Source organism: Schistocerca piceifrons, chromosome 1 (assembly GCF_021461385.2).
Source record: "Schistocerca piceifrons isolate TAMUIC-IGC-003096 chromosome 1, iqSchPice1.1, whole genome shotgun sequence".
Lineage (NCBI taxonomy): Eukaryota > Metazoa > Arthropoda > Insecta > Orthoptera > Acrididae > Schistocerca > Schistocerca piceifrons.
This window is the reverse complement of record NC_060138.1, coordinates 336,606,906-336,629,675: the sequence shown is the minus strand read 5'-3', so window position 1 is coordinate 336,629,675 and position 22,770 is coordinate 336,606,906. Positions and strand designations below refer to the sequence as shown.

Genomic DNA, 22,770 nt, shown 5'->3' with positions numbered 1-22,770 from the left:
ATTCTTCTTCTACTGTATTTCTTTCCCCATTCCTGTCAATTGTTCCCTTATGCTCTCTCTGAAACTCTGTACAACCTCTGGTTTAGTTGGTTTATCCAGGTCCCATCTCCTTAAATTCCCACCTTTTTGCAGTTTCTTCAGTTTTAATCTACAGTTCATAATCAATAGATTGTGGTCAGAGTCCACATCTGTCCCTGGAAATGTCTTACAATTTAAAATCTGGTTCCTAAATCTCTGTCTTACCATTATATAATCTATCTGATACCTTCTAGTATCTCCAGGCTTCTTCCAGGTATACAACCTTCTTTTATGATTCTTGAACCAAGTGTTAGCTATGATTAAGTTATGCTCTGTGCAAAATTCTACCAGACGGCTTCCTCTTTCATTTCTCTCCCCCAATCCATATTCACCCACTATGTTTCCTTCTCTCCCTTCTCCAATTCACATACTGTTGTTAATATTAGGTTGGTTCCTATCACCAAGAACACCTCATTGCATTTCTGTTGTGACCTGTGGCATTGTCCTGCGTGAAATAATTGTAGCTGTTCTCATTAGCTTTATGGAGAAAGAAAAGTAGAAGTTGGAAGATATTGTTCACATACCTATCAGAAGTCAATTTTTGGTGGGAAAAGACAAGTCCAATAATTTGTGTTGCCATTATGGAACACCAAACTCCTATTTTCACATATTGCAGAGACTTTTGACGTAACTGATGAGGATTTTTAGACCTTCAGCATTGATTGTTCTTTGAGTTTACGTCCCTGATAAATGCAGCCATGTTTTATGTATAAAAAAAGGAGCATTTCAGGATCAACCTCTCCACTATGCACTGACTGCAATAGCCAGTCGCAGTACTGATGGCGAGCAACAGTGTCTGAATTGGTCATTAAGGTTTCTGTTGGGATATAGGGTAGTTACATGAGCAGAAGCTGTTGACTCACTAGACTGAAATGCTAAGTGGCACAGTGATTTTTCTCGGACTTCTTTCCTAGGCTATTCCTACTGCATCTTCTTAATCTTGGGTAAAACTGATACATAGGAACCTGAAAATGTAGCATCTATTTTTTGGAACTTATTACTCCCTGTTGCTAGTTTAGGTGACATCATGCAATTGGCAACTGCTTCATTAACTACTGCTATGTCACCAACCTATTTGAAGAATAAAAGAAAACTGGTGTTTTGCAACTCATTTTTTAAAATATATGTTTGCATTTCATGCGCGATGCAAGATTACACCTCCTCCATCAGCAACAACAGTATTGTACTGCAATATCTGCTGTCAGTGTCCATAATAAATCCAAATGATGTTCGGCAAACATTTCATGCTAATGCCCTGTCCAAATGGCAGTAAGACACAGTATTATCTCTCTTTTACATTTTTCAGTGGATCAGAGGGTTGGTGGCGTAAACTGGGAAACGGGAGGGGTTATCATATTCAGAGGTAGAAATGCTCTGGAAAAGCCAAGCAGAGGTTTCACAATGCTTATTGATTTATAATAATGTGCAAGGTCTTGTTTCTAGTACTTACCTCAAATCTCCAGTGAAAAGCAACTGCTGCTATTTCTCTGCTTTCTGATTCTGCTTATCCAATGGCAATTACAACATTGTGGGATAGCCTTCCTTTGGTCTGATTCTTGTGTTGTGCTTATATTTTACAATTTGGAAAATAGAGCTCTCCATAATAGAAATGTTATTCAGATTTTAATAACAACTCAGTATTTACAATTAAAAAAAAGACAGTTGTAACAGTTATTATTCTCAACCAAAGAAGTCAATAATAGATTTTCAAATAATTTGGTATGCAGTCAATCTGTTTCTACAGTTCATAGAGTGTTGAGCTTATTTTCACACCTTCAATAGAAGAAAAATACAGGGTGCAATTATTGAATTGTGTGAAAAAAAATTGAAAATAGTTGCAAACTACGGCATGTGCACAATTTATTCAATGTGTAAATGTCATTACGGATATTCGAATTTAGGCTATGGCCATGTCGGCACATTGATGCTGTCGATGACCTCGTGAATGGTTGTTTTCAGCTCATCAATGGTTTGGGGTTGCTGCTGTACACCTTGTCTTTAATATAGCCCCACAAAAAGGAGTTACAATTTGTTCAGATCTGGAGAATATGGTGAGCAATAGAGGCCCATACTAGTGGCCTGTGGATACCCCAGAGCTAGAATGTGGTCTGCAAAGTGCTCCTCCAGGACATCAAACACTCTCCTCCTTCGATGAGGTCAAGTTCTGTCTAGCATGCACCACATCTTGTCAAAATCAGGGTCATTCTGGATAATGGGAATGGAATCATCTTCCAAAATCTTCACATGGTGTTCGGTAGTCACCGTGTCATCAAGGTATCACACCGATAATTCGGTGACTGTACATTTCACACCACACAGTCACCTGTTGAGAGTGAGAGTGAAGAGACTTCTTGGTAGCGAAATGCGGATTCTCAGTCCCCCAAATGCACCAATTTTGCTCATTGGTGAACCCACCCTAGTGGGCTTCATCGCTAAACTGAACCATACTGCGCATACTAATTCCCATGATGCCCCGCAGTCAACCGTGCAGTTTTAATATCCTAACGCAAACTGTTCAGAAGTTATGACAATTTTTATTTCATATAGTTCAATAATTGTTACCCTGTATCTTTGTGGCACCTCCACTGCTGCAGTTGCCTGAGCACACCGTCTTCTTATCCTTAGTCTGGAATTACCTGGAAGTTTTTCTACAGTTCTGTTGTCTGCAGTTGTAGCATTGTCATCTACCTGCAGAAATTCATTAAAAGCGCACTTTGGCTGCAATGTATCCCGTACAGCAGGAAGCAAGCCTTCTTCTTCTTCTTCTTCTTCTTCTTCTTCTCCTTCTCCTCCTCCTCCTCCTCCTCCTCCTTTTTGTTTGACAGCCGACACCTCATATCCTGCTTTTAAAAAGCTTTTCTTCATTGTATAAGCCTTCAAAGCCTTCCATGACTTAGAAATAAAATGAAGTGCTTTCAGCACTGAAATCCTTCTAGATGTGAGATCCATCTTGGACAAAAGTCTTTAACTAAGGTTCTTCCTATAAAATGATTTGAAGGAGCGTGTAAGTCCAAATCCATGGGTTGCAGTTTGCTTGTGCTATTAGCTGCGAAAAATTCTAACTGCACATTTGATAAGTTCATATCAGCAGGTTGTGGAGGTCAGTGATCAACAAAAAGAAGTATTTTTCTATTTTGAGCTCCCATTTTCACTTCAAGCGCAGTTAACTGCTTTCTAAAAGGATGTGAGGTCACCCAAGCTTTTTGGTTGGCATAGTACAAAGTTGGAAGTGAACATATATTCATAAAACAACAAGGTTTCCTCCTCCCCCCCCCCCCCCCCCCCGCCCCCTATTGCACAGGACTGGAGCTTCCCAGAGACGTCAGCATTAGCTGCAGACATCACTGTTACTGTGTTTGCAACCATGGCATTTATCACTTCGAATCACAAAGTTTTCTTTGGCAACACATTAAAAAAAAGTCAACTTCTGTCAGTGTTTTAAATATTTTTTTGGCTTCATATTTTTGAGTTAAAGCTTGTAATTTTCCATTTATTCACTGATGCACAGTATCACTGTCTACATCATTTGATTCATCACGGACAGTTCTGTAAGAGACATTACACCTTTTTCTAAACCTGTCAATCCAGGCATAGAAGTTGAAGAAATTCTCAATGTCAAGAATGTTGGCCACTTTAAGTGCTTTCTTCCTTAAAAGCATGTCAACAACTGGAATATCTGCTGCCCTTGATGTCTGAAACCACTATTTTTTCATTTCCTCCAAATTATTGCATTTCAAGTAGCCCACATACTTCTGTTTTTTTTTTGTTGGTCCACTTTCTGTAGCACTAGATATGATATTTTCTTTGTTTTCTGTATTAGAGTTCAGCCTTGATATTGAACGTTGAAATTCGCATGCAAGTTCTACTCGTGTTCCATGGAAGGAATCCCCTTTCTCCAAAATCCAGACCACCTCCATAGTAAAAGATTTTTTTTCTTTTCTCTCTGTTGGCCAGAAATATCTGGTAACAGAATGATAAAAATACTGTTTCACATGAAGATTAACAAGAAAATGATACAAGAAACAAAGGAGGTTATGTGAATGTAGGCTTTCCCGGTGTATACTGCTGATGAAATCTTCTCTGGCTTCCATCCGGGTAGCTGCGTCGAAAATCCACGACGTTTTGATGAGTGTCATTCTTATCATTTTCTGGCGAAGTGTCGATGGACCGCAGTCATCCTCTATATATAGCTGGTCAACGGTGCGCGGCGACCGTCCCTCTCCCCTCCCCACCCCTCCTACCAGCGATGGAATGGGTGGGGGGGGTGGGGGGGGGGGGGGAGAGCGCGGGGCCTAGCGACGCCACCCACCTGCCGCGTTAGTCTAAATTATAATCGCGGAGCGTTAGCAGCTGAGCGCGGTCCCGGTGTATAGCTGCTAGTGTAGGGTCCCACGCCGAACTTAAATGGTAGCCCTCGTCCCTTTTGACGAGATTGTGATGTAATCTTATTTCGACTGATTCCTTGATGATGCTCTCCCAGAAGCCACTGGCTTGGCAAAGCATTTTCGTTTCTTCAAATTGGAAGGTGTGTCCCTCATTGAGGCTGTATTCTGCCAATGCCGATTTGTCCTTGTGCCCCAGCCGTATGCATCTAATGTGTTCCTGGCAGCGTTGCGAGATGCAGCGTTGTGTTTGACTAATGTACTGGAGCCCACACTCGCAGTGTATACTATATATACCTGGAACTTGTAGTTGCAATCTGTCCTTCGCCGAGCACAGTAACTCTTTCGTTTTTGGAGGTGGTCGAAAAATTGCTTTGATGTTGTTTTTCCCCATTATTCACACAATTTTGGCTGACGGGGGACCAATGTTGGGGATAGGGGATAAAGGCGAGTTTCTTTTCCTCTTCTTTGTAGATGGCTGTGTCATTCTTTTTCTTCCTCAATGCACGTCTGATGTGAGCTTCGCTGTAACCATTCTGACAAAACACACCCTTAAGGGGCTACAGCTCAGCTGGAAGGATGTCTTCATCACAGATGGCTCTTGCTCTGTGAACCGGTTTCATTAGAATGGTGTGCCGCTGCACTGGGTGATGGGAGTTCGAAGCATGTAGATATAGGTCCATGTGGGTCTTCTTTCTGTATACTGCATGTCCTAGCGTGCCGTCTGCTTTTCTCCTTACAAAGATATCCAAAAATTGAAAACATCCATCTTCTTCTAACTCCATTGTGAACTGTATGTTTTTGTGAAAGCTGTTCAGGCTTTCATGGAATTCATTCAGCGCTTCTCTTCCATGTTCCCACACAATGAATGTGTCATCAACGTAATGGAAGAAGTGTCTAGGTTTAAGCCATGCCGTTTCTAGTGCCAACTCCTCAAAGTGCCCCATATAGACGTTGGCAATCCCTCGAGCAAGTGGTGAACCCATGGCTACCCCATCATATTTGAAATACGTTGTGGTGAGCACATGTTCAAATAATTTTACTATCTTGGGCTTGAAATGATCTGCCAACAGTACCAAGGCATCCTGAAGTGGTACACGTGTAAAGAGGGATGTTACGGCAAAGCTGACAAGTAAATCATCTTTCTGCAGCCGCATCTGCTTCACCTTAAGGATGTGATTCGTCAGAATGGGTACAGCGAAATGCATATTAGACGTGCTTTGAGGAAGAAAAAGAATGACACAGCCATCCACAAAGGAGAGGAAGAGGAAAAGAAACTTGCCTTTATCCCTACAGTGGTCCTCTGTCAGCCAAAATTGTGAGAATAATGAGGAAAAACATCATCATAGCAATTTTTCGACCACCTCCAAAAACGAAAGAGTTACTGGGCTCGGTGAAGGACAAATAGCAGCTACAAGTTCCTGGTATATATAGTATACCATGCGAGTGTGGGCTATTGGTCAAACTCAACGCTGTGTCTTGCAACGCTGCCAGGAACACATTAGACGCATATGGCTGGGGCACAAGGACAAATCGGCCATGGCAGAAGACAGCCTCGATGAGGGACACATCTTGCAATTTGAAGAAACGAAAACGCTTTGCGGAGCCAGTGGCTTCTGGGAGAGTGTCATCAAGGAATCAGTCGAAATAAGATTACATAACAATCTCGTCAACAGGGACAAGGGCTACTATTTAAGTTCCCCGTGGAAGCCTACAATAGCGGCTATACACTGGGACCGTGCTTAGCTGCTAATGCTCCGCAATTCTAAGCTAGACTAACGTGGCAGGCGGCCGGCGTCACCTGGCCTCGTGCGGCTTTCCCCACCACCACCAGCCCAGCACCGGTAGAAGGGGTGGGGAGGGACGGTCGCGGTCCATCGACACTTCGCCAGAAGATGATGATGAGAATGACACTCATCGAAACGTCACGGATTTTCGATGCATCTACCCAAATGGAAGCCCAAGAAGATTTCATCAAAGGAGGTTATGGCAAATGACTTGGCCTCTCAACTCAGATACAGTAACAGTAACAAAAAACAAAACAAAACTTCACAAATGCACTAATAACTCACCAATCGCAACTTTAATGTTTCAACAGCAAGAACAGTAATCACAAAACAAGACTCTTCATTTGCAAAAACACTAGAGATTCGCTCAGTTATTAGCTTTTGCTATGACATCATCTAAGAACAGTGCACAGAACGCAGCATATTTATGATACCCCCAAACCACATACCAAGCTTCAATTAAAATATATTGCAGTTGAGCTTTGTTTTTAATAGGTATACAAATTTTGTACACTGAGAAGAAAGTTGTGTTTTGGTAAAATAGGCCTAAAATGTGTTTCATTATCTTACAATGATTTACAGTAGTGTTTTGTTCAGCTGATAACAATACACAAAAATAACATTTGATTGAATTCACTTGTCAAGTATTTGTTCAATATTTCAGCTTGGAGGCTTAGCGTCTCCCAATCTTAGTGAATTATACACAGTTTGAACGACGCATTTTAAAGAGAGTACTCTTACGGAACCTGTACAAAAATCAAAAGGTTCCTTTTACTCAGTTTTTCAAATTTGAGGTGCCAGGCATGATGTGGGAAATACAAACATTTCAGAAACATAAAATCGAGGTTTTCAGTGCATTTTGAACAGACGAAATTTGACTGGATCCTGGAAAAAAATGTGTAAATGACAGGAAAATGTAAAACACAGGAATATAAAAGTGAGAGAGCACTGCATTTATCGTATCAACTTTTGTCATTTTCTTTTAGCTTCTTCTTAACAAGTTCCTTAAAATTTGCATGGAAACTAGGCATTGCATGCCATGTTACATCTGATAAACATAAAAAGTGTTACAACTTGGGAAGCTTCTTTGTGATTATTATTTAAATTACATTTCTTGGATAAAATATCTGAGTGAAAGCCTCAAACCCCAATACGGCGTGGACCCTTGCTTCTAAGCATAGCATGTTTGCTTTTTGCAGAATTAGCTGACTTGCCAAACACACATTTGCATCTGTCTAGTTATAATGTAGTTAGAACATGCAATGTTCTTTCTCTTGATTCTGTATACTGTCCTTCACATATGACTAAAAAATTTATTTGCAGATTGTCTAGTTTAGGATACACTATGTGTAATGTTAAGTATGTTGAGCTCTGAAATAGATCTATAAGCTGGACTACTTGAAGAACCTTACAATATTATGCAAGCAACTTTCCAAATAGGATACAGCTTCAAACTATCTGTTTCACCATCTGATAACATGTATTGCAAAAAGTTTCCAGTCTTTTAAATTTCTGTTCTTCGATACGAATTGAATATACCTACATGTACACTTCCTGGTGAAGATTGACTTCACCATTATCAAACACTTCACTTAAATCATGCATAACTGTTACTTCGACAGCACCATATGGCACATTGTGCTCATATAGTGTATCTGATATTATGAGTCTCAGAATCAAACAATTTATTGTCTCCTGGCTGCCTTAGCTTAGTAAAATATATTGATCCCTTATACCATGCCAGAGTTAATTGGACCATCATGTGAAACCTGTAATACATCCAATTTTTTTCATGTGAAACAAAATATTGTTAGCTGACTTCTGATGATGAAGTAACACTGGTGATGAAGTAACAGGTAGAGAAATGGAATGGTGACACTTTGACATTTCTCTAGCCTTATCTTCCTGATTTCTATTTGTGAGTGAGTACAGCACTCATAGTCACATGAATAGAGTTCTGTCTGTTCATTAAGTATGGACTAAAATAAATATGTTGTTGTGGCCTTCAGTCTGAAGACTGGTTTGAAGCAGCTCTCCATGCTACTGTATCTTGTGCAAGCTTCTTTGTCTCTGAATAACTACTGCATCCTACATCTTTCTGAATCTACTTACTGTATTCATCCCTTTGTCTTACGCTATGATTTTTTCACCTGTACTTCCCTCCAATACCAAGTTTGTGATCCCTTGATGTCTCAGAACGTGCCCCATCAACCGATCCCTTGTCGTTTGTTGTGCCACAAATTCCTTGTCTCCCCAGTTCTGTTCAGTACCACCTCATTAGTTACGTTATCGGCCCATCTAATCCTAAGCATTGTTCCATAGCACCACATTTTGAAAGCTTCTACTCTTTTTATCTAAACTGTTTTTCGTCCATGTTTCACTTCCAAACATGGCTACATTCTAAATAAATACTTTCAGAAAAGACTTTCTGACACTTATGTCTATATTTAGTATTAACAAATTTCTCTTCTTCAGAAATGCTTTCCTTGTCATTACCATTCTACATTTTATGTCCTACTTTGGCCATTGTCAGTTATTTTGCTGCCCAAATAGTAAAACTCATCTACTACTTTAAGTGTCTCATTTCTTAATCTAATGTCCTTAGCATCAACTGATTTAATTTGACTACATTCTATTCTCCTCATTTTGCTTTTGTTGACATTCATCTTACATCCTCCTCAAGACACTGTCCGTTCTGTTAGACTGCTCTTCTAAGTCCTTTGTGGTCTCTGACAGAATTACAATGTCATCAGCAACACTAAAAGTTTTTGTTTCTTCTCCTTAATTCCTAATCCAAATTTTTCTTTGGTTTCCTTTACTGCTTGTTCAATGTATATATTGAATAATGTTGGTGATAGGCTACAACTCTGTCTACTCCCTTTTCAACCACTGCCTCCTTTTGACACCCCTTGACCCTTATAGCTGTCGTGTGGTTTCTCTACAAGTTGTAAATAGCATCTCACTCCCTATATTTTACCTCTGCCACCCTCAGAATTTCAAAGAGAGTATTCCAGCCAGCATTGTGAAAAGCTTTCTCTAAAAAGTCCACAAAAGCTATAAATGTAAATTTGCTTTACCTTAACCTATCTTCTAAGATAAGTCGTAGGGTCAGTATTGTTTTGTATGTTCCTACATTTCTCCGGTATCCAAACTGATCTTCTTCGAGGTCTGCTTCTACCAGTTTTTCCATTCTTCTGTAAAGAATTCATGTTAGTAGTTTGCATTGATGATTTATTAAACTGATTGGTTGGTGATTTTTCACACCTGTCAGCAAATGCTTTCTTTGAATTTAAAATTACTACATTCTTCTTCAAGGCCGAGGGTATTTCAACTGTCTTGTATATCTCACACACCACACGGAAGAGTTTCGTCGTGGCTAGCTCTCCCAGGTTCTGATAGAATATCATCTACTCCTGGGGCCTTGTTTCAACTTAGATCTTTCAGAGCTTTGTCAGATTCTTCTCACAGTATCATATCTTCCATCTTGCCTTCATCAATGTCCACTTCCCTTTCTATAATCATCTCCCTTGAATAGACCCTCTATATACTCCTTCCACCTTCCACCTTCCAGCTTTCCCTTCTTTGTTTAGGACTGATTTACCATCTGATCTCTCGACATTTATACAGCTGCTTCTCTTTTTCCCAAAGGCCTCTTTAATTTTCCTCTAGGCAGTATCTATATTTTCCCTAGTAGCGATATATGCTTCTAAATCCTTACATTTGTCCTGTAGCCATTCCTGCATAGCAGTTTTGTGCTTCTTGTCAGTCTATTTTTTTGTATTTTCTCCTTTCATCTGTTAAAGACAGTATATCTTGTGTTATCCAAGGCTTTCTACTATGCCTTGTCTTTTTACCTATTTGATCCTAAGCTGCCTTCTCTACTTCTTCTCTTAAAGCTACCCATTTGTCTTCTGTATTCCTTTCCACTGTTCTAGTCACTTGCCGTGTAGTGCTACCCTTAAAGAACTCAACCACCTCTGGTTCTTTCAATTCATCCAGTCCCATCTCCTTAGTTTCCTACCTTTTTCCTATTTCTTCAGTTTTAATCTGCAGTTCATAACCAATAAATTGTCGTCAGAGTCTGCATCTGCCCTGGAAATCTTAGAATTTAAAATCTGGTTCCTAAATCTCTGTCTAACAGTACATAATCAACCTTTTAGTATCTCCAATTCTCTTCCACAAGTTTGACCTTCTTTTATGATAATTAAACCAGTTGTTACGATTGATTACTGTGGTAGGTGTGGGCTTCGTGTCTTATCTTGGCTACGATAATGCGTTCACTGTGCTGTTTGTAGTAGCTTACCTGCATTCTTATTTTGTTACTCATTATTAAACCCACTGCTGCATTACTCCTATTTGATTTTGTATTTATAACCCTGTATTCACTTGACAGGAAGTTGATTTCCTCCTGCCACCGAACTTCAGTATTTCCCACTTTATGTAACTTCAACCTGTCCAATTCCCATTTAAAATTTTCTTACCTACACACCCAAGTAAGGGATCTAATATTCCAAGCTCCAATCTGTAGAATGCCAGTTTTGTTTCTCCTGATGACAACATCCTCCTGAGTAGTCCCCACCTAGAGGTCCGAATGGGGAACTATTTTACCCGAGGGGAGGCCATCATGATTTAGCTATACAGTAGAGGGCATGTTCTTGGGAAAACTTACAGCCCTAGTTTCCCCTTGATTTCAGCCATTTGCAGTACCAGCACAGCAAGGCTGTTTTGGTTGATGTTACAAGACCAGATCAGTCAATCGTCCAGATTGTTGCCCTGCAACAACTGAAAAGGCCGCTGCCCCCCATCAGGAGTTCCATGGTTCATTAATATATCATCAAGATATCTCTTTGTCTGATTTGAATGAATTTGAAATTCAACATATGGGCACATAAATCTGTTCTTTCATTACAGGGATAACATATCCCTTGTTTATAACACCATTGTTAGTTTTAATAGCTTTTCCCCATTTTTTAATAATAATTTCATTCCATTTAGTGTTTGTAACTTAATGTGAGATTAATACAGGATTTCATCCCTTAAAGGAAAAAATGATGTAGTCTGCAGGTAACACACAAAAGTCACATTTTGTGTTTCACGTAGTTTCTCAAATTAGGTTGTATTTATATGTGGAAGAGTAAATTTGAATTACATGAATATCTCATACATTTTGTAACCATACAAGAAAGTGGCTTTCCAGGTTTCTCACCAATCTCTTGTGGACAGGCAGTGTTACCCCATCAATTCAAGAGAGCTGAGATGATCACCATATAAAAGCAAGGAAAAACAAATGATTCCCCACAAAATTATAAACCAGTTGCACTGCTCAGCAAAATTTACAAACATTTGGAATGATTACTGTATAACAGGATTAGCCCTGAGTTACTTACACATATCCCAACTAAACGGGCAGGATTTCGACCTTGTCAGTGCTGCCTGGATCTAGTTCTCTCATTAACAACATTCGGAGAAGCAGGCTGGCAAACACATCTGCTGTATTTATTGACGTTACAGCAATATACAATATGGTTGTGAGATGGCATGATATTAAAGCTTACGAAAACCGAGCGAGATGGCACAGTGGTTAACACACTGGACTCGCGTTCGGAAGGACGGCTGTTCAACCCACAGCTTGCCATCCTGATTTAGGTTTTCCATGATTTTCCTAAATTACTTCAGGCAAATGCCAGGATGATTTCTTTGAAAGGGCACAGATGATATCATTCCCCATCTTTCCCTAATCTGAGCTGTGCGCCGTCTCTAATGCCTTGTTGTTGATGGGATGTTAAACAGTAATCTCCTCCTCCTCAGGTTCATGAAAGATATCCCCTGCAAAACTACCATCAACCTGACCAGTGCCATGCTTTCTAATAGATGCGTCCAAGTGATTATGGGTAGTAGATTGAGCCATAAAATGAAGTTGAACAATGATGTCCTATACATAGCTGATACACCCAAAACCATCTCTCAGAAGTTTGAATATGCTGACAGTTGGGTCCTGGGAGAAAGTTCTAAAGATATAGAGGCTACTGAGGACATTTTGACAAAGGACCTGAAAGTTAGTGGAGTGTGGTTTTGCCGTTGAAGATTGCAACGCAGTGCCACAAAGAATGAAGTCCCAAACTTAGAACTCACAACAACACCTTGCAGAAACTTCGTGGCATTTGATGGAAATCTTCAGGTGCCATGTTACAGACTTAAGCTGCAGCTGTAATCTATGCAGTAGTGGCCTGTTGTGCTCCAGTTGGGGTCAATAGTACTCGCACTAGTCGTACCGATGTCCACCTAAATCAGACTGTGTGCCCTATTACAGGCACAATAAAGGCAACCCCTTAGTAAGCAATATAGGTATCCTCATTGGTGATGAGATAAATCACTCATTAGAGGGCTCAAAAAGCTCAAGAATAACCATCCTGTACGAATCCATCCAGGCCTCCCTGAGTGAGAGAATCAGACTGCAGACATAAACCCTTCAAGAGTGAAACAGTTTTGGATAAAAATGGATTCAGCCTAATTTGCCACTGGAAAGAGGACTTGACCAGGCAGACCCTCCCCTTGACCCTCCCCTGCCTTTCATAGTATTCCTCGCCTCACCCTTGCCCACAGCCTTGGCCTCACCACCGCTCTGGGGATGCAGGCTATCACTGAAACAACCAGTTTTTGGTTATATCAGCTTTTTAAATTCCAGTTTAACCTTACGTTAAAACCACTTAAAATAACCAGTTTCTGAAATAATCGATTTTTGGTGTTTTATTTGTATTAATTCCTGTAGTAAACGTAGAAATCGAACGAAGATTGAAAATTTTGAAACTCTCAGTTTCAAGATACATAAAAGTCAAAATATTAAATTGAGTAAGCAAATAAAAGGAAACTTAGCCATATAAAAGAAAACTTATCTACATCTACATTATACTCCGCAAGCCACCCAATGGTGTATGGCAGAGGGCACTTTACGTGCCTCTGTCATTACCTCCCTTTCCTGTTCCAGTTGCGTATGGTTCGCGGGAAGAACGATTGCCGGAAAGCCTCCATGCGTGCTCAAATCTCTCTAATTTTACATTCGTGATATCCTCCGGAGGTATAAGTAGGGGGAAGCAATATATTCAATACCTCATCCAGAAACGTACCTTCTCGAAACCTGGACAGCAAGCTACACTGAGATGCAGAGCGCCTCTCTTGCAGAGTCTGCCACTTGAGTTTGCTAAACATCTCCGTTATGCTATCACGCTTAACAAACAACCCTGTGACGAAACGCGCCGCTCTTCTCTGGATTTTCTCTAACTCCTCCGTCAACCCGACGTGGTATGGATCCCACACTGATGAGCAATACTCGGGTATAGGTTGAACGAGTGTTTTGTTAGCCACCTCCTTTGTTGATGGACTACATTTTCTAAAGACTCTCCCGATGAATCTCAACCTGGCACCCGCCTTACCAACAATTAATTTTATATGGTCATTCCACTTCAAATCGTTCCGCACACATACTCCCAGATATTTTACAAATGTAATTGCTACCAGTGTTTGTTCCGCTATCATATAATCATACAATAAAGGGTCCTTCTGTCTATGTATTCACAATACCTTACATTTGTCTATGTTAAGGGTCAGTTGCCACTCCCTGCACCGAGTGCCTATCCGCTGCAGATCTTCCTGCATTTCACTGCAATTTTCTAATGCTGCAACTTCTCTGTATACTACAGCATCATCCGCGAGAAGCCGCATGGAACTTCAGACACTATCTACTAGGTCATTTATATATATTGTGAAAAGCAATGGTCCCATAACACTCCCCTGTGGCACGCCAGAGGTTACTTTAACATCTGTAGGCGTCTCTCCATTGAGAACAACGTGCTGTGTTCTGTTTGTTAAAAACTCTTCAATCCAGCCACACAGTTGGTCTGATATTCCGTAGGCTCTTACTTTGTTTATCAGGCGACAGTGCGGAACTGTATCGAATGCCTTCCAGAAGTCTTCTTGGGAGCCTGTATCTAATATTTTCTGGGTCTCATGAACAAATAAAGCGAGTTGGGTCTCACACGATCGCTGTTTCCGGAATCCATGTTGATTCGTAGAGAGTAGATTCTGGGTTTCCAGAAATGACATGATATGCGAGCAAAAAAACATGTTCTAAAATTCTACAACTTATTCCGTCCACCATTCGCTGCCTTTCACAAAAAGTGACGATTTTTGAATAACCAGTTTAATACTGCAAAAAATCACCAATAATCTCCTGGTGACTCTCATTTTTTTGAAAATCTGGTCAAATATCATGTTGTAATTGATCATCATACCACTGTTTGGGCATTATGAATAGTCACTGCTAAAGGCTGAAAACTGAGATTGAAGAACTCTGTTTTCATATTAATTTGTCCATTTTCAAGGTCTACAAGCAGATAAAATGTATTACATAGACACAGACAATAGATTGTTACTTTCTTATTTTTGTCATAAACTGTGAATTAATTGTAAGTTTTAACTTTTCTCTTTATATCATTTCACAAGTTTATTGTGGCTCTTCCCATTTTTAATCTTTTAAAGCAAATGGAGCATAAAATATTACCAGTCTAGGGATGGTGCCATTCTGTAATACAATCCATGTCGGATGACAACAATAAGAAACTACCATGTAAACCAGGTGGGGGCAAGTCTTGCACACTGCACACACACGCATACCATCTAATAGGCCACACCACAGTAACAATACTGTATTGTCTCAGAAATGCTGCACCAAATCTTATGAGACGTGTTTGTTGCTCGTTTATTTAGAAACCAAAAATTTTAGCACAACTGCTGTGGTTAATTGATATTGCATTTTTTACTTAGTGTCCAAATGCCAGTTACTCAGAACTAATATATTGGTAGCAGTTTTAAGTGGTTGGCTTTTCGCATCCCTACACCACACAGCCCAGATTCAACAAGTCTCGTAAAATCTGATCTGTTGTTGTTATTGTTGTCGTCATTTTCAGTCCAATGACTGGTTTGATGCAGCTCTGCATGCTGCTCTATCCTGTGTAAGCCTCTTTATTTCCGAGTAATCACTTCAACCTACATCCTTCTGAATCTGCTTACTGTATTCATCTCGTGGCCTTCCTCTACGATTTTTACCCTCCACACTTCTGTCCAGTTTTAAATTGTTGATCCCATGATGCCTCAGACTGTGTCCCACCAACCGATCCCTTCTTCTAGTCAAGTTGTGCCACAAATTCCTCTTCTCCCTAATTCTTTTCAGTACATCCTCATTAATTATGTGATCTAACCAGCAAATCTTCAGCATTCTTCTGTAGCACCACATTTCAAAAGCTTCTATTCTCTTCTTGTCTAATCTATATTCAGTGTTAACAAATTTCTCTTCTTTACTAATGCTTTTCTTGCCATCGCCAGTCTACATTTTATATTATCTCTACTTTGGCCATCATCAGCTATTTTGCTGCTGAGGTGGCCGAGCGGTTCTAGGCGCTACAGTCTGGAACCGCGCGACCGCTACGGTCGCAAGTTTGAATCCTGCCTCGGGCATGGATGTGTGTGATGTCCATAGCTTAGTTAGGTTTAAGTTGTTCTAAGTTCTAGGGGACTGACGACCTCAGATGTTAAGTCCCATAGTGCTCAGAGCCATTTGAACCAACCCAAATAGTAGAACTCATTTACTACTTTAAATGTCTCATTTCCGAATCTAATTCCCCCAGCATCACCTGATTTAATTCAACCACATTCCATTATCCTCATTTTGCCTTTGTTGATGTTCATCTTATATTCTCCTTTCAAGACACTGACCATTCTGTTCAAGTGCTCTTCCAAGTCCTTTGCTGTCTGTGACAGAATTAAAATGTCATCGGCAAACCTCAAAGTTTTTATTTCTTGTCAGTAGACTTTAATTCCTATTCCAATGTTTTCTTTTGTTTGCTTTACTGCTTGCTCAGTATACAGATTGAATAACATCAGGGATAGGCTACAATCCTGTCTTACTCCCTTCTCAACCACTGCTTTCCTTTTGTGCCTCTCAACTGCTGTGACTGCCATCTGGTTTCTGTACAAATTGTAAATAGCCCTTTGCTCCCTGTATTTTACACCTGCTACCTTTAGAATTTGAAAGAGAATATTCCAGTCAGCATTGTCAAAAGCTTTCTCTAAGTCTACAAATGCTAGAAACATTGGGTTGCCTTTTCTTAACCTATATTCTATGACAAGTCGTAGAATTTTTAGTATTGCCTCATGTGTTCCCTCATTTTCCCAGAAGCCAAACTGATCTTCCCCAAAGTCAGTTTCTGCCAGTTTCTCCATTTGTCTGTAAAGAATTCGTGTCAGTAATTTTCAACCTGTCAACACCTACTTTCTTTATAATTGTTATTATTATATTATGCTTGAAGTCTGAGGGTATTCACCTGTCTCATACACCTTGCTCACCAGATGGAAGAGTTTGTTCATGGCTGGCTCTCCAAGGCTATCAGTACTTGTCTACTCTGTGAGCCTTGTTTTGACTTAGAACTTTCAGTGCTCTGTTAAATTCTTCATGCAGTACCATATCTCCCATCTCATCTTCTCCTACATCCTCTTCCATTTCCATAATATTGCTCTCAAGTACATCTCCTTTGTATAGACCCTCTATATACTCCTCCCACCTTTCTGCTTTCTCTGCTTAGGACTGGTTATCCATCTGAGCTCTTGACATTCATACACGTAGTTTTCTTTTCTCCAAAGGTCTCTTAATTTTCCTGTAGGCAGCATCTATCTTACCCGCAGTGATATCACCCCTAGTGACATATGCTTCTACACCCTTACATTTGTCTTCTAGCCATTGCTGCTTAGCCATTTGGACTTTATGTCGATCCAATTTTTGAAAAATTTTTATTCCCTTTTGCCTGCTTCATTTACTGCAATTTTATATTGTCTCCTTTCCTCAATTAAATTCAGCATTACTTATGTTACCCAAGTATTTCTATTACACATCATCTTTGTACCTATTTGATCTACACTAAATAAAATACAGATTGTGGTAGATGTGCTGACTTCCCAAATGGGTGGGGAAAATGGCTTGTTGCACTGTTATTGTGGAGCTGCTAGGTGAACTGTAAACCCCATTGTTGAAAATTGCCTGTTGATAGCCATAACAGGTGACCAATCCAAAATCTTGCATGCTACTGAAAAGAAAATAGAGTTCATCAGCAACATAAGAATTTGGCAGTAGTTCTGGGTATTTTATGTATTTTTATATCTATTCTTTTTTTTTTCTTTTCCTATTACCTCTATGTTTTATATGCATAGTTAATGTTTGTATTGTATACTATTTATGTGTAATTAATTCATGTGCTGTACTATGCCATATGCTAAAAAAAATAATAAATCTGCAGATCACGAAGTAGAAGTCCTGCCTCCAGTAGCCGAAAATCTTCGAGGCGTTCACGATCTCCCCACAGTGGAACAAGCAAAAAAAGCCGTCCTGCGTCTCCTCCTTCACCGTCAAGCAGCCGCACAAAGCACCGAGTACCATCACCCCCTTCTCCACCCCGAAGCAGCAAACGGAGAGCTTCATCTCCGTCAACGCCACCTCGTAAACGACGTGGCTCTGGTTCACCAGTTTCTTCGCATCGTGCCACATCGCCTTCTTCACCTCCTCGGAAACACAAGCACAAACACAAATATTAAAATTAAATTGCACTTCTTGAAGGACATCAGTCATTGCTGGGCAATTGCTCAGTTTCCTTAGTAAGAAAATACTAAGGAATGACACTGTACATATATTTGACAACTAATGAATTTTGTGTAATAGCAGCTTGTGATATGGGTCACATATTGCTGCATTCCACTATTGGAGGAAATGGTCCCAGTCTGTCATTTATGAACTTTTAGTGTCAGAAGACTGTGTGTGTCTTTTGCCAATAGAAAAAAAGTTGTATAAAATATTTGCAGGAGAATCCTGCAGGTTTTTTTTTTTTTTTTTTTTTTTTTTTTTTTTTTGTGGACTGCATGGAAGTGTAAATATGAATGAGAGATGAGATGTATTTATTAGCAAGTTATTACATGTATCCGTCACTGTAATTACATAAAAGACATTGCCACATTATGTATTTTGTGGTTGAAATTGATTTTTATTGTTTCTTTGTAATTACACAATATTACAGGAGATTTGAAAAAATCTTTCTCTTCATTTTTCTTATCTGTATAGTTTGGGGTTACAGATCATTGTGGCAATTCTCTCTCTCTCTCTCTCTCTCTCTCTCTCTCTCTCTCTAATGAGGTTTAAGTTATTTAAGCAGTTCTGGATGTTTTATTGATGTCAGTCTGGTCCTCTTATACAAGATTCCAAGAGGATTTTACATTAATTTTTGTTAATCTTATATAAGGCATTCAGCTTCATCCAGGATGTGTACTTCTGAGAGTGAAGTAGTATACGACAAAGTTGATTTTGAGTGTCAGTCTAGTTCCCTGTAGCCTTAGATAAAACTACAATATTTCACACTTATTATTCCTCCACGTGACCTGTGCCTGATGAAAAAGTTGTACAGTGTGGTAAGGGTCGCACAAAACAAGCTGTTGGTCAGTATAGATATTTTGACAAGTACTTTTTGCCAATTAATCAGGCAAATATTGCAGTCACAGGAAATAATGAAAAGTTCCATTGGTCCCCATGAAATTGCCATATTACTGATATTCGGTTTTAACAAACTTTGCTTTAAGAACTAGTCCACATTTAAGGAATAAATATTAAACAGTTTGCAACTATCCCTTTCACTTTCAAATGAGTTGCATTAAATTAATGATACCGAAAACGTTTGTAATTCACAACAACTTGTATTGCCAGTACATCAGTAATTTCAAACAAATGCCAACTTATGCATGTAGGTGATCTGACATCACAGAAATATAAGTTCAACTACACAAATTGATCACATTGCGTTGAATTGTAGTTATGTGTAGACAAAGAACAACACTTAAGATTCAGTAGAAGCTGATAATTATTTGTGGTACTGAAGATAGTTAGAATATTAAAAACTCTTTCACATGGTAAAGAACACAACTTGACACCATCATATTTCAGTTATTTATTCAAGTCAAAATACATACAGTTATGTGAACAGAAGTGTGAGTGTCTACATTCAGGCTTCTTCCTCAGTTCTCTCAATTCTGACTTTCAGTACAATGTTCACTGCAATTTTCATGATGATAAAGTGACAATGGAAGACGTCAAAAAGAAAGCTGCAGATTGCTGTGCTGCTGCTTTATTTCTAAAAAATGTATCTGAAGTTGCTTATTTCCTTCACTACACCACCATGAATTGCTTCAGGACTCACGGAGTTTCTGCTTTCATATTAAATCACTTTGCACACTGGCCCCATAAGGCCATTATTAATAAAATAGTTTCATGAAGTGAGAACTGGAAACATTTCCATGGGCAAAAATCTATTGTGATAGAATGACTGAGAAACTGTCCTAAAGTGCATTCTAAAACTTAAGCCTATTTTGTTCAGGGCAGAAAATGGAACAAAGACAATAGAAGCAAAGAATGAGTAATGACCCTACAGTGTGTCAATAGTGATGACAGTGAGAAGTTGCTGCCACTGATAATGGGACAATTTCAAACTCTCAGGTGATTTAAAAATATAAAATCACTATTGTCCACCTATAATTTTATTAGCAATTCCTGCATTTTTACTGAAATTTGTGTGAAGCTTAGATGCCAAGATGGATGCAGCAGTAAGAAAAATCATTCTTAGTATTGACATACACCATGCACACTCAAAGGTAATGACATTCCTCAAGAACAATGATGTGGTATTTCTTCCTACCAACTGTACTGCAGCCTCTAGACCTGGGCATAACTCATCCTATGAAAGCCAAATACTGAATGGCTGTTGTGTAGAAGCCAGTTTACTCATCTAAAGAAAGGACCTGATGAAAATGAATATTTGTAGGCCACATACACATTTGGTGCTGCGTAGAATGCTGTAACCTAACAGATTGCATTGGACAGATTTACAAATGCTGGCTGCAAGTTAGTGTCAGTTGTTGTAGAAGAAGATGACATTTGTTCCCCAAGGGATAAAGGATAATATTTAAAGGTTTTTTTCCTGTAGTCATATTTATCTATGCCATTAGTTGAATATAACAACTTTTGTATATAAACATTTTTTTCTGAATTAATGAAAAGTATGTGATAATTTAATAGGGCCAAGTCATGTGATTTTGTGATTGAAGATAAAATATTTAAATAATGACAGATTCATTAAAAAAGGGTTTTACTTTAATCCTTTCTAGTAATTTATCAATCTAAATAAAAGCTTGCATCTGTCACACTTAATATAACAGTTCAGCTCTCAGTCTTTTCAGGTATTTCTTATCTGATTACACCAATCCCCTTAGTTATGGCAATTATTTTGTGGTCTTGCCAGGTTAATGTTACTTACACAATATAGCATGCACAGTCTCAAATGGAAAGTAGAAAATGAACAGTAAGGATGGTTTACATTAGCAGAGCAGCCCATGGAGTTGAATATTTATTCTGAGCCAGCTTACTTCTACCATGGTGAAGGTGGTACATTTCCTAAGAACTGAAATCAGTTTCATGTGTCACACAAAAGCCATCATAAGGAAAGAAATAGGCTTCAGGATTCAATCATTGTACATTTATTTGACTGATTAATGGAAGGCAAGGAGAATGAAATATAGTCTTGCAGTTTTATAATGCAATTTGATAGATTAAAAACATCTTCTCACCAAGCGGCTGCAGGGGAACACACACAGAAAAGAGGTTGGCTCCTTGTTTTAGCAGAAAGGTTGAAGGGGAAGGAAGAAGGGTGAAGGAAAAGAACTGGAGAGTTCGAAAAAGTCATGTAGAACCCCAGGTTAGAGGAGACATATCAGACGGGTGAGAAGAAAAAACTGATTGTTTTTGGAGATTGCACAAAATGAGCTGAGAGCTTAAAAATAGAAGACAGGGTAATATGCGAGACTGAGATTACTGCTAAAACATCATGCATGGGTTAATAAGAGTGAAAAGCTAAATGCATTGTATGTAACGGAGGTGGGAGAGGGGTCTGTGAAAAATGAGGAGGAAACGAGGGTAGATAATGAGGCTCTTCCATGACAGTGTAGGTTATGTAGAAAGGACAGAAAAATCGTGGAACAGGAGGCAAAGATTTGTGCCCTTAAGGCTGAATTAGAAATCGCGAATTTGGAATTATGTAAGCTAAGGAAGGAAAAGGATTCTGGGCACTGGGAAAAGATAGCAAGCAAAAGGCGAAAAAGGGAAACAATTGATAAAACTTTCCAAATTCAGTTAGCAAATCAGTTCGGCTTGTTATCTGTAGTAGTGGAGGAAGGGACTCATTCAGATGTAGTTGAATGTAGGTTGAAGCAGAATACTAGCTTAAAGAAATAAAGACAGGTCGGGATCAAACCAGAATAGGAAAAGAAAAATTCTGCTTATAGGTAGCAGTCATGGGAGGGGTGTGGGCCAACAGATTCAGGAGAAATTAGGGACAGAGTACCAGGTCACAAGTTTTGTGAAACCAAGTGCTAGCCTTAGCCAGATGACAGAAAACTTAGGTCAGCTATGCAAGGATGTTGAGAAGGAAGATCAGGTGATTATAGTTGGGGGAGCAGGAAACAGTCTGGCTATGAATCCAAGATATAGTATTAGGTGTGACCTGGATAAAATAGGAGCAGAAACTGGGCACATGAATGTGGGGTTGGAGGTCTCAGCGCCATGATCAGCCCTGGGTAAACACTGCTGTAAGGCGTGTCGACACTGAGCTGAAAAGGATGCTCCAGACACTGGCAAAGTTTCACATGAGTGTTGTTCCAGTTGATGCTATTGGTAGGTGCAGTTACACTACACATGGCCTGCACCTTAATAGGAAGGGGAAAGATAAATTAGCTTCTCTATTAGCAGATACTGTAAGGGGGGGGGGGGGGGGCGGCACAGTCACACAAGGGGTGATCCCTATGGTTATTGGGACCAGCATACAGGGTTTTTAGGTTAAAGCCAAATTCCAGACAGATAACAACTAAGGAAAATAGAAGAAAAGAAACTTCATGCACAGCAAATAGGGATAAAGCTTAGGGCTTACTTCACCAAAATATCGGGAATAAAAAATGAAGTAGATGAGCTGATAATGTGTTTAGATGATCTCAAAAATAAGAATGAGATTGATATACGTTGTCTGTCTGAGCACCATGTAACTGTGGGGATGGAAAATGTCTGTATAAATGGGTATAATTTAGCATCTTACACTTGCAGATTGAGTATGGATAGAGGAGGAGTTGCCATTTTCATAAAACAAAGGTATAAATACAGAACTGTTGAAGTAAGCAAATTTTGTGTTGATCAGCACTTTGAGGTTTGTGCATGTGAACTTCAGCTAGATAATGTGTTGATATTAGCAACAGTGTACAGGTCTCCACTAGGAGATTGGGAGCTATTCATAAAAAAAAGTTTGACTCCTATTATGCTGTCTGTCAGACAAAAAGAAGAAGTTATTAATCTGCGGTGATTTCAGTGTTAACTTTCTAAGCAATTCTGATAGGAAAAG

General features: G+C 39.4%; 1 protein-coding gene across 2 annotated transcripts in view; it reads left to right on the top strand.

Moving 5' to 3' along the window:
• The window catches only part of LOC124783363 (U2 snRNP-associated SURP motif-containing protein), a 165,327-nt gene extending 147,165 nt beyond the window's left edge, over positions 1 to 18,162 (top strand). For both annotated transcript variants that reach the window (XM_047254016.1, XM_047254015.1), the window contains one exon: positions 17,590 to 18,162. In XM_047254016.1, coding sequence (XP_047109972.1) covers positions 17,590 to 17,884 — 295 coding nt within the window. In that variant the 3' untranslated portion in view covers positions 17,885 to 18,162. The remainder of the gene's footprint in view (positions 1 to 17,589) is intronic.
• Positions 18,163 to 22,770: the final 4,608 nt, after the last annotated feature.